At 42.0% G+C, this 12,500-nt stretch overlaps 1 protein-coding gene across 2 annotated transcripts in view; it reads right to left on the reverse strand.

Annotated features, from left to right (window-relative positions):
* The window catches only part of LOC123506385 (plexin-B-like), a 343,016-nt gene that overhangs the window by 48,376 nt on the left and 282,140 nt on the right, over nucleotides 1–12,500 (reverse strand). For both annotated transcript variants that reach the window (XM_045258472.1, XM_045258471.1), the window contains exons 4-5: nucleotides 11,952–12,052; nucleotides 23–155 (exon numbers count right to left, since the gene is read on the reverse strand). In XM_045258472.1, the coding sequence (XP_045114407.1) occupies nucleotides 23–155; nucleotides 11,952–12,052 (234 nt within the window). The remainder of the gene's footprint in view (nucleotides 1–22; nucleotides 156–11,951; nucleotides 12,053–12,500) is intronic.

Raw genomic sequence — 12,500 nt, forward strand, 5'->3', positions numbered from 1 at the left:
TAAGAAGTCGAGCGTGACTCACCGTGGCGGACTGGGTGATGGGCAGGCGGTCTGGCAGGATCATCTCGAAGTCGATACACTGCTGGCCCGAGCCGAAGCTGAGCCAGCGAGGCGAGGAAAAGGTGGCTTTCTGACACGCCGACTGCACCGTGCACCTGCAGGGGAGAGAGAGAGAGAGAGGGTGTGTGAGAAGCTGGAGGAGAAAGATTTAAACACCTGTTATAACCTATTCTATCCACTATGATTGTATTTAAAGACCAGACATGATTAATCACCTCAAAAGTGTCTTCCTGTTGTTAATGTAGAAATCATGTTAAAATATCACTAGAACCATAAATAAATATCCTAAAAACACACGTGTAACCTCATCTAGAGCTTCTTACAAGTGACGATGCGGCGCAGAAATGTTTCAGAATATGGGCTTAAATGTTACGTGATAAAACAGTCCTTAACCTAATACCTTTGGAGGGGGAAGGGAGGGGAGGGGGGCCGGATATCAGTGACCAGGTGGCGGTGGAACGTGGAGTGTTTAATTGTCTTGTGCCTGAAGGGAAGGGAGGAGCGAGTGTTTGTGTGGCGGGGAGGCGCTGAAGGCTTAATTGTCCTGTGTGAGAGGAGGACGAGGAGGACGAGGAGCAGGAAGAGGACGAGGAGCAGGAGGAGGACGAGGAGAAGTGGGAGGAGGTGTAGCAAGACCAACAACAGCAACTAGTGAACATTAACCCTTTGTCTGCTAATTGGAGGATGACACTTATTGCTTCATTTGGCAACCTTAGACAATTGTACCGAGCTGGAATAAAACTAGAGAGAGAGATTAAAAGTATCCAGCCACTCCTTTGCCTCTCAGTGCCGGCCAGAAGTTCGTATAAAGCTGCACGAGACCATTTTATTAAGCTGAAAGAGAAGCCGTCATAAGGAAAAGTGTGAGCATCTGAAGGAAAGAGGGACTGGAAGACATGAAATGAGTAATGTGTATATAAAACAAATGCATGAGAAGGAAAGTAAAAATAAAGGAGGCAATGAATAGGAATAGGATGTAAAAAAATATGATGAGCTAAACGAAATAAAAAGATTCTTGAAAAAATAAGCAAACCCTAATAGTCAGAGGAGACGAGAGAGAGAGAGAGAGAGAGAGAGAGAGAGAGAGAGAGAGAGAGAGAGAGAGGAAGGGCCGGTGGTTTAACGTGGCTGCAGTTTGGACGTGTTGTGAGGTAAAGTTGGCTGCAACTTTCTCAACCTTCGGGGACCACAAGGCACTACTAGACCCTCTCCTCCGTTCCCTAACCCCTCCCCAGCCATTCTACCCCATTTCCCCACGCCTCCTTGTCCTTTAGAGATCCCGCCCCTCCTTCAGGTCCCCCTAGGAGTCCCACAAACGCCCTGCAGGACCCTTCCACGCCTTGCTCATGCCTCCTCCTTAGGGCTTCGGAAAACAACTTTACGGGATCAGCACTTGTTGGGAATAGTTGAGAGAGAGAGAGAGAGAGAGAGAGAGAGAGAGAGAGAGAGAGAGAGAGAGAGAGCATATATAATGAACACCAGGAAGTAATGCACGTGTGTTTACCAAGTCACATCAAAGGAACCAAGAAGAAAACATGGAAAAAGAAGGAAAAATAACAAAGCTAGATAAAAAAAAATGGGAGGTATATCGGATCAAAGAAGAGAGAGAGAGAGAGAGAGAGAGAGAGAGAGAGAGAGAGAGAGAGAGTGAAACATACAGACATGCCCGTCCCTGTTAGTTTGGTGCTGATCATATTTTTAGGTCCTCTGGAAAAGTGATGGATCAAGCGGGTGGTAATTAATGCATTCTTTTGTAGGTACTGTGTTTTTTTACGTGTTTGAGGGGAAGCGGGGGGGAGAAAGATACAGTAGGGTGGAGGGGAAGGGTGGGGAGTAGAGAGGAGTGAGGGGAAAAAAGACAGCGAGTTAAGAGTAAATAGATGTAAGGGATGGGGGGAACAGGGAGATATGAAGGGAAATGAGAGAAGTCGGGGTTGGTGAGGGGAAGGAGGGGGGGAGCTGTAAGTAAATAGGTAGACGAGGGAGAGTGGAAAAAAAGTGAGTGGAAGGAAAGAGGGAAAAATGAGGGAAGTAAAGGGGAAAAATGCTCGTGTGAAGTGAGGTGTAAAATGTTTCCTACAGAGAGAGAGAGAGAGAGAGAGAGAGAGAGAGAGAGAGAGTTGGTAGCCACTTGTGCATTCCCGCTTTTGTTTCTTTATCCATATTGTTGTTTTTTCCATCCCTACTGTTGCTGTTATTGTTGGTATTGTTGTTATTGTTGTAGTTGTTATTGTTGTTGTCGTTGATCTTTGTTTTACTTTCGTATAATTTCCATGCGTTGCTATTCTGCCCCTTCGCTTACAACAACAACAACAACAACAACAACAACAACAACAACAACAGCAGCAGCAGCAACAGTAGCAAAAACGCAGCAACACTCTCCATTCCAACACACACACACACACACACACACACACACACACACACACACACACACACACACACACACACACACACACACACACACACACACACACACACACACACACACACACACACACACACACTAAGCATCTTAACACCTGGCCGGGAGAGATCACCAACTCAGCTTCTTCTTCGAAGAGAGAGAGAGAGAGAGAGAGAGAGAGAGAGAGAGAGAGAGAGAGACAGAAAAAAATATCAGATAACAAAAGAAAATTATAGAAATTAAGGATAGAATAAGAAAATGTAGAGAAAAGGAGTAAAAAAACCACAAGAGAAATAAGATAAGAAAAAAAATCAGAAAACAGAAAATGAAAAAAAAGAGAAAACGAGGAAAAATAATAACTTCTTTTATCTTCATCATCTGTAATTCAAAAATTTTCAGAAACAAGGCCTGTAAAATTATCCCTAAATAGCCTTTCCTTTTATAATTAGAGGCCAGAATTAGAATGCCCTCCTTAGCTCCACTTCTAGGACTGCATGACTCCTTCAGGATATCAAGAAGGAAGGGATGAAGGAAGGAAGGAAATTGAGATGGGTTTGTTTTCTTTCTTTTCTTCTCTGTTTCCTCATTTTCTTATTTTCTTATTTATTGGTGTAATTAATAATTTGTTTATTTTTTTTGCTTTGTTATTTTTTGTGTTTTTAAATTTATTCTGATGGAAAACAGACGTGGGTTTATATTTTGCTGCTCTTATTGTTTGTTACTTTTACTACTGCTACTATTATTACTACTACTACTATTACTGCTACTACTACTACTACTACTACTACTACTACTACTACTACTACTACTACTACTACTACTACTACTACTACTACTACTACTACTACTACTACTACTACTACTACTACTACTACTACTACTACTATTATCATCATTATCACCATCTATCAGCATCATTTCAGCTTTCCAACTCCTCTCTCTATTTCACCACCACCACCACCACCACCACCTTCCCTCCACTTAAATCCTCTCAGCTCCCTCTCTCCACCCTCCCTCCCCTTACACCACTTCCCACTTAGCATAATGCATTACCTGGGCAACACTTATTTCTTTGACACTCCCATCTCGACCCACCTCCACCCACCTCCACCCACACCTCCCTCCACCTCTCCCCCCATCTTTCTCTCCACCCCATCAATTACTGGGCACTGCTGATATCAAACCCTCATCATTACCATTACTATTATCATTACCATTGCTTTTCTTGTTATTCATTATCATCACCATCACCACCTCAATAAATAACACAGATAAGAACAAAAGGAAGATGAAAAATAGGTATGAAAGTAAATGAATAGAAAAATAATATTAGAGGGATAAAAACAAATAAGGTAAGGGAAGTAACTACAAGGTGCCGCCGTGGTGCAGTGGAACCATGCGTGCTTTGGGATCCGAGGGTCTCCAAGCGCACGGGTTCGAATCCTGTCCACGGTCCGAGTGTAGGTTGGGCTTCCTCACTCGGGGCAGCGGTTTCCTAGCGGGTGGGCTTTGAGATAAGAGGTACCGCAAAAAAGTATTCCCTTTAGCCCATAAATTCCCGTGAAAAGCCCACATGGTATAAATAAAAAAAAGAAAAAAAGAAAATAAATAAAACAGATAAGAAAAAGATGAAAAATAGGATAGAAAAATAATAGTAAAAAGATAAAAACAAATAAGGTAAGAGAATAAGTACAAGAAATAAAGGAAAACGAGAGGAATTAGAAGTAAAGGTAAAGAAAAAATGACAAGTTATGAATAGAAAATAAACACAGGTAAGGGAAAGGTAGGTCAGGTAGGGAGGCAAAGGGAGGAACAGGTGAAGGGTACGAGGGACTAAAGGAACGGGGATGAAGGGGTGATGAGGAATGGGTTACGAAACAAAACAGTGTACCGGACAATAGGTAAGAGAGGGACCTATTATTCAAGAGTCCATTTTTCTCCTTGTCAATGTCGATGATTCCACATTTCTTCCATTTCATTCTCTATAGTGTAGGAAAAAAAATGTGTACCTCCTTTATCTCTCTATTCAACATACTTTCTTCTCCCGTTACTTTTTGCCTTTCATTAGACTTCGAGGGAGGGAAGGAAGGAACAGGGAACAATCTCATTTTACAATTTTCCTTCTTTACATTGCACTTTCTTCCCTAATCCTTCGTTCCCAATTCTGAATATTAACAATTTTTTTCTTATGTAATGCACTATCTTTCCTAATCTTTCATTCTCAATTCTGAACGCTATCTCACGATTTCCTTCTTATTCAATACAATTTCTTTCCAAATCTTTCGTTCTAAATTCTGAACGTTTTCTGACAATTTTTCTTCTTATTCAATCCACTATCTTTCCTAATGCTTTGTTCTCAATTTTGAATTCTTTCCTAATCTTTCGTCCCCAATTCTGAACGTTATCTGATCTGGGTTTTTGTCCTTGAATCTGCTCTTAACCTCTTCAGTACTGGGACGCATTTTTATCATGAGTTTTGAGTGTTATTAGACGATTTTATTTACGATACGAAAGGTTTATGGAGGTCAGAAGATTAATGGTCAGTCTTCACTATTTTAATCCCCACACATAAGGTTTTGAAGCTGTATAAAGTCACCATACACTAAGCAGAATGAATGTGGAAACGTGTCGTGATTCTGAAGGGATTATGGGCAAAATATCAGGGAAAAAATGCTATGTTTTAATCTATGTATGGAAAAAACTTTACTTTTCAGTTTCCTTACTAACGAAACACAAATTATACGACTTCTTCTTACCCTTCAATGAGAAAAAAAAGGGAAAAAAAGCTGAGGGACAAAAACATTTACCCTTAATCATAATATAAAATTCTCTTCCGTCTTATTAAACGCATTTTTCTTTTGAGTTTCCTTACAATACACGGACTTTTTGCCTTTCACTGCAGACTAAGGACAGAAAGAAAAGACCAAAGGTGAAAAAAGGGGAAAAAATAACAAGAAAATTCCCAGAAAGTGTTCCAAGCAATACAGACTCCAGAGCGTTCCAGGATCCATCGTCTCCCATTCCAGGATTCCAGTTGAAGTTTCCGAGTTTCTTCCTCTTACCTAAGTTTGGTCTTCTTCTTAACCATCAAAAGTCCTTATCGCTCAATATGACCCGGAAACACCCACTGCTAGGATCCTTCGCCCTCTCATTCACCTTCCTTTTATTCCTTCCTTTTCTTGCTTTCCTCTTTTTTTCTCCTTCTCAAATCTTTTTTCATTTGGTTTAATGTTGTTATTTCCTTTTATACTCCTTTCATTTTGTTTTTCATTCCTTTCTCTTGCATCTTTATTTTTTTTTCCTCATCTTTTTTTTTGTTTGTTTTATTCTTGTTATTTTTATATATTTTCCTTCCTTCATTTTTTCCTTTGTTTACTTTGCCTTTCATTCAGTTTTTTTCTTTTCTTTTTTTATTATTTCCTCTCATTTCTCTTTTCTTTTGTTTAATTGTTATTTTCTTATATATCTCTTCCCTCCTTCATTCTCCTTCTTTCACTTTTGTCTTTCATTCTTTTTTTGTTTTTCTCCTTTTTTATTTCTCATATCTCTTTTTTTGTTCTATTGTTGTTATCTTGTGTATCTCTTCCTTCCTTTATTCTCCTTCGTTCCTTGTGTCTTTCATCCCTTTTTCTTACTTTTCTCTTTTGTTATTTCTTCACGTATCTCTTTCCTTCTGTTTTATTGCTATTTTCTTCTACATCACTTTCTTCCTTCATTTTCCTCCGTTCACCCTTTTCTTCCTTCTTTGTTCACCCTCTTCCTTCCTTCCATAGTTATTCGTTTTCCTTCCTGTTTCTCCCTTTCCATTCCCTCCCAAATTCTCTACATCCTTCCCTTCTTCCTCCTTCCTTCCTACCAATTCCTTTCTTCATTTGTCATCTCTCCTCTCCTTTTTTCCCTGTTACTTCTTCCTCTCTTTTCTTCTCCCTTTCTTCTTTTTACTTTCCTATTTACCTATTTACCTTCCACTTTCCATAAGTCTCCTTTTTCCTCCTTCTCTCTCTCTCTCTCTCTCTCTCTCTCTCTCTCTCTCTCTCTCTCTCTCTCTCTCTCTCTCTCTCTCTCTCTCTCTCTCTCTCTCTCTCTCTCTCTCTCTCTCTCTCTCTCTCTCTCTCTCTCTCCCCAGACCCCCTTCAGAGGCAGACAGAGCCGCCATCGCTAAGTTCTCGTCAAAAACTCCTTAAAAACCATGACAAGGCCTTTTAGAGAGAGAGAGAGAGAGAGAGAGAGAGAGAGGCCACAGTAGGGATGGCTGGTGGGAAAGGACGAAATTTGATAATAAATAAATATATAAAAGAATTCCTCTTAATCTCTTGCCATTAAGGTTGTGGTGTCTCTCTCTCTCTCTCTCTCTCTCTCTCTCTCTCTCTCTCTCTCTCTCTCTCTCTCTCTCTCTCTCTCTCTCTCTCTCTCCCCTCTCGCTGGTCATTTTCAATTGTGTCGGGCGAGGAACAATTCCCCAGCTTGTTTCACTGAGGGAGATACAGGCCTCTCTCTCTCTCTCTCTCTCTCTCTCTCTCTCTCTCTCTCTCTCTCTCTCTCTCTCTCTCTCTCTCTCTCTCTCTCTCTCTCTCTCTGTTTTCTTTCTGCATTTCATCCTTGTACCGTCTTCCTCCTCCTCCTCCTCCTCCTCCTCCTCCTCCTCCTCCTCCTCCTCCTCCTCCTCCTCCTCCTCCTCCTCCTCCTCCTCCTCCTCCTCCTACTACTACTACTACTACTACTACTACTACTACTACTACTACTACTACTACTACTACTACTACTACTACTACTGCTGCTGCTGCTGCTGCTGCTGCTGCTGCTGCTGCTGCTACTAGTACTACATCCACTCTCGTATCCGTTCCCTGTGGATTTAATGCTGTTGGGAATAAGGGAGGAAATAATTGAAAGAGAGAGAGAGAGAGAGAGAGAGAGAGAGAGAGAGAGAGAGAGAGAGAGAGAGAGAGAGGGGGATGATTTTTTTTCTATGTTACTTGTCTATATTTATTTTCTTTTCTGTTCCTCTACTTTGATATTTTTCGTCTTTCTTTTGTTCTTCTTTCTCTTTTGTTTTCTGTTTTTACTTGAACCTTCATTTTTACTGTTCATTTTTTTCCCCTTCATTGCACATATATTATTTATTTTTCCGTCCTTCAATTACCGACTTTTTTCTACCTTCTCCTCTTCCTCCTCCTCCTCCTCCTCCTCCTCCTCCTCCTCCTCCTCCTCCTCCTCTTCCTCGTCTCCTCCTTCTTCTTCTCTGACAAGGTTCCTCTTTATGGTAATTCTCGAAAACACTTCTTTCATTCATTCATTCCTTAGTTCAGATGTCTCTTAGTGAAACAAGAGGGGTTTGTGTCCTCCTCCTCCTCCTCCTTCGTGTCACTGTTCCTTTTCTCCCCTCATCTCTTCGTCCCATTTCTTCTTCCCACACATCCTCTTTTTTCTTGCCACCTTCCTCTCTTGTGTTTCTCTATATTTCTTGTTTTTTCTTATTTCTTTCTTTTCTTTCCTTCCACCTATTCTTTTAATCTTTCCTTCCTTGGTATTTTTCTACATATTCTTCTGTCCTTTCCTTTTCTCTTCTCCTTTGCTTTATCTGTCTTTCACTTTTTCCTTCCTTCCTCTCCTTCATTATTTATTTTGTCTTCTATCTCCACTTCTATCATTCCTTTCTTTCTTCGTCTTCCTTTCTTCTTTATATTATTTTTTTTACCTTCCATATCCACTATTATCATTCTTTCCCTCTTCTTCCTTCATTTCTTTCATTAGCTCTTACCTTCCACATCCACATTTCTTTCCTTTTTCTTCTTCCTTCTCTCCTTTCATTATTTTCTGCCTTTCACATCCACTACTATAATTTCTTTTCTTCCTTTTCTTCCTTCCTTTCATTATCTCTTGCCTTCTACATCTCCTACTATTATTCCTTTTCTTCCTCTCCATCCATCCTTCCTTCCTTTTCTTCCCTCCTTCCCCTTCAACAACCTCCACCCCATTATCGTCTTTCCCTTCCATTTTATCATCTTCCTTCTCTCCTTCCACGCGTCCCGGGCGTGGCGAGGAGGGAGGGAGCGGTGAGGATGAAGAAAGGAAGGAAGGAAGGAAGGAAGGAAGGAAGGAACAGACTTTGGCTTTGCCCTGAAGGAAATTACACTTGGGAATAAGTAAATAATAACAAATGAATAAATGCATGAATGGAATAATAGATAAGTAACGGATGGATGGAGAGAGAGAGAGAGAGAGAGAGAGAGAGAGAGAGAGAGAGAGAGAGAGAGAGAGAGAGAGAGAATAGAACGCCTGCCATTGTTCCTTAGAGCAGATTGTCCCCCTCCTACGACCACATCCCCCTCTCCCCTCCCCTTGCACCCGTTACCTCCGCCCCCTCCAGCCAGCAGATAATAAGGGCGGTAGGATGACCACTGTGGTAGATGGGGAAGAAGGGGGCTTTGTGGAAGGGGAAAGGGGCTGGATGGGTAAGGAGGTGGAGTTGGAGGGGCTATGAAGGGATGTGGAAGAAGTCAGAGTGTGGATTTAGAGGTATGGATTTTCTTAATGTGGATAAATTGAGTAGAAGGATGTGGAAGAGGAGCATGGAGGTGTTAGAAGGAGTGGAGGTGGTAGGGAGGGTTGTGGAGAGTGCTGTGTACCGGGTGGAAGAAGATGGAGAGATAGGAGGAAAGTAGAAGGGAGGTGGAGGGTGGAGGAAGGTGGAGGAAGTTTAGGAAAGTGGAAGAGGGACTGTAGAGTAGAGTGAAAGTAAGTGGAGGACAACTGTGGAGGAAAAGATGGAGATAGAAACAGGTGGATGAAGGAGAGAGAGAGAGAGAGAGAGAGAGAGAGAGAGAGAGAGAGAGAGAGAGAGAGAGAGAGAGAGAGAGAGAGAGAGAAAGGTAAAGGGATGCTCGTAGATTTGAAAAAAAGAGAACACAAAAAAGAGAACCATTGGGTATCAAAATAAAAGAAAGGAACCATTAAGATGTGCAGGGGATGTGTGTGTGTGTGTGTGTGTGTGTGTGTGTGTGTGTGTGTGTGTGTGTGTGTGTGTGTGTGTGTGTCTGATGGTGGTCTGCGGGGAGGAAATTGTATAGGCTTCATTAACTGTAGGGGAGGATATGGACCAGAGAGAGAGAGAGAGAGAGAGAGAGAGAGAGAGAGAGAGTGAGTTAGAAATGGGAAGTAAAAATAAACATCACCTATTGCTCTATAATTTTCCTTCCCTATTCTCTCTCTCTCTCTCTCTCTCTCTCTCTCTCTCTCTCTCTCTCTCTCTCTCTCTCTCTCTCTCTCTCTCTCTCTCTCTCTCTCTCTCTCTCTCTCTCCCTGACGCTGATCTGGCAAGAAGAGCTGGTTAAATAGTTTCCTTCTTTAAATGTTCTTGAAGGGAGGAGAGCCGCCATGACGCCTCCTGTTGTGCATAGTGATGAGGCAGGAGGAGGAGGAGGAGGAGGAGGAGGAGGAGGAGGAGGTGGTGGTGGAGGAGGAGGAGGAGGAGGAGGAGGAGGAGGAGGAGGAGGAGGAGGAGGAGGAGGAGGAGGGAGAGTAAAGTCCGTTTTCTGTAAGAGTAAGGAAGGATTTTTCTCGTTTTTCGTTTTCTTTTTCGTTTTTTTCCTTTTTTATCTCTGAAGTTTGCACGATATCGGCGATGTTCCTCTCTCTCTCTCTCTCTCTCTCTCTCTCTCTCTCTCTCTCTCTCTCTCTCTCTCTCTCTCTCTCTCTCTCTCTCTCTCTCTCTCTCTCTCTCTCTCTCTCTCTCTCTCTCTCTCTCTTACACTCTTTTTTCTAATCATTCTCTTTATTTTCCCTTCACATTTTTTCTCACTTTATCAAATTCTTTCATGCATTTCTTTTATCACTACTTTTTATCACAGATTCTCATATTAGTTCACCACCACCACCACCACCACCACCACCACCACCACCGTACCACTGGTAAGAGCATGAAAAAGAACCAGCGAATAATCCACCTCTAAAAAAATGTGGAAAAATGTGGATGTGGAGAGCGATTTACAGATAATATTTTGCGCGGATGAGCGAAGGAGGAGCTCGTGTGCAAGTAAAATTAGTTCTTATGTGAAGGGAGGTTGGAGGTGAAAATGAAGGGGAGTGTGTCTTGATATAGAAGGGGAGGGAAGGAGTGATGGAGGGAAGGGTGGAGGGAGCAGGGAGGGATGGAGAGAAGGGTAGAGTTTGATATCAGTGGAATAATGTTACGGTTGAGAGAGAGAGAGAGAGAGAGAGAGAGAGAGAGAGAGAGAGATGAGCGAGAAAGACTGCCTGTCATCCCACTCTTTTTTCCACCTCTCTCTCTCTCTCTCTCTCTCTCTCTCTCTCTCTCTCTCTCTCTCTCTCTCTCTCTCTGGTAATTTTATCAACGCGTCTCTTTCTTCCGTTCATAAAATGTGATCATTGGTTGGCCTTCCTGCATCCCAATGAGAGAGAGAGAGAGAGAGAGAGAGAGAGAGAGAGAGAGAGAGAGAGAGAGAGAGACGCGTTCGCACACATAGAAACGAGAGAAAAATAGAAAAATAATCCACTCCACTATTTATTTTCTCGTATCCATCCAGATTTATTCCACACACGAATCCACATTTAATCTCCACTTCTGTACATCCATTCCACTCTCGCACTCTCTACCACACCTGCTGCGCTTTTATCATCTCCCACACCTCCACACATACCCTTCCACTCCACATTTGAGAGAGCATTCCATATAACCACATCTCCACCTTCATCCACTGTGTCTGTTTCCACTCCGATATCATTCCTCGTCTCTCCACTTTTTCTAGGACTATTATGTGCATTCCACCTTTAACATTCTTCCACTTTATAGTTTTTCTTCTACTCCACATGATTACACACGTTTGCAAACCACTATACGTAATCCACATTCATCCACTGTGCTTCCATATATCCACTTCTTGACTTATCCTTCTTAACACATCTTCTCACCACACCTTACTACCACACCCTTCCAACCACACCTGCAAACTTACCTTCCACCTCCACATCTTACTTCACCTACACCACCACACCTGTCCACCACTCCAACACATCAAGCATTACCACACCACACCTGTCATATCACACTTTCCAAGACTTTACCTCTCTACCACAACTGTTTCACCACACTTTGGCACCTAATTCTCTTGGCTAACTCTCTTGCTCTTGCCCGGGGACTTGCATCTAAGTGGTGGTATTTTGTTGATTTTTTTTTGTTACCCTTGGCCAGATTTTTCCCTCATATTCCCTTCAGTACCGTGACGCGTTTTCATACTTATTTTGTTTAGTCTATGGTGATTTTACACAACTTTAGAAACTTATTTAGGGATTAAAATAGTGAAGACTCTGGCCATTAATCTTCTGACCTCCATAGACTCTTCCTAATGTAAACAAAATCGTCTAATCGTACCCAAAACTCACGGTAAAAATGAATTCCAGTACTGAAGAAGTTAAATAGAAAAGAATATACCACAACGCTTTACCAGCACACCTGCCACACACTTACCGCTTCTCCAGCGAGCACCAGCCACAGTAAGGGTCCCTGGCAGTCAGACACGAGGAGCAGTTGGTGTAAGAGGAACAGCTTTCCACCTTCACCTTCGACGCCTGCAGGAGGAAATAAAAAAAAGTCAGTAGGAAATAAAGGAAGGAGAAATTCAAGTGTTAGGTGGATATGATAATAAGTAATGTAGTTTGTTTATGATGTCTCTATATAGAAATGTTAAATGTTATGTCTGTGTGTGTGTCTGTCTATCTTTTTATCTTTCTTGTCTATCTATCTGCCTATCTATCTTTTCTGTCTAGCTGTCTGTCTACCTTTTCTGCCTGCCTGTCCATACATGTCTGTCTGTCTTCCTTTATGTCTGTGTATCTCCCTGTCTGTCTGCCTTTCTATTTTTCCTGTCTGTCTGTCTGTTTTTCTGTCTGTTTATTTTTCCTGTGTCTGTCTGTATGTCTGTCTATACCTGTCTGTCTGTCTTCCTGTATGTGTCTATCTTCTTACCTGTCTATATTTACCTGTCAGTTTGTCTATCAGTCTCTCTGTCTGTTATTT

Source organism: Portunus trituberculatus, chromosome 19 (assembly GCF_017591435.1).
Source record: "Portunus trituberculatus isolate SZX2019 chromosome 19, ASM1759143v1, whole genome shotgun sequence".
NCBI classification, from domain to species: domain Eukaryota; kingdom Metazoa; phylum Arthropoda; class Malacostraca; order Decapoda; family Portunidae; genus Portunus; species Portunus trituberculatus.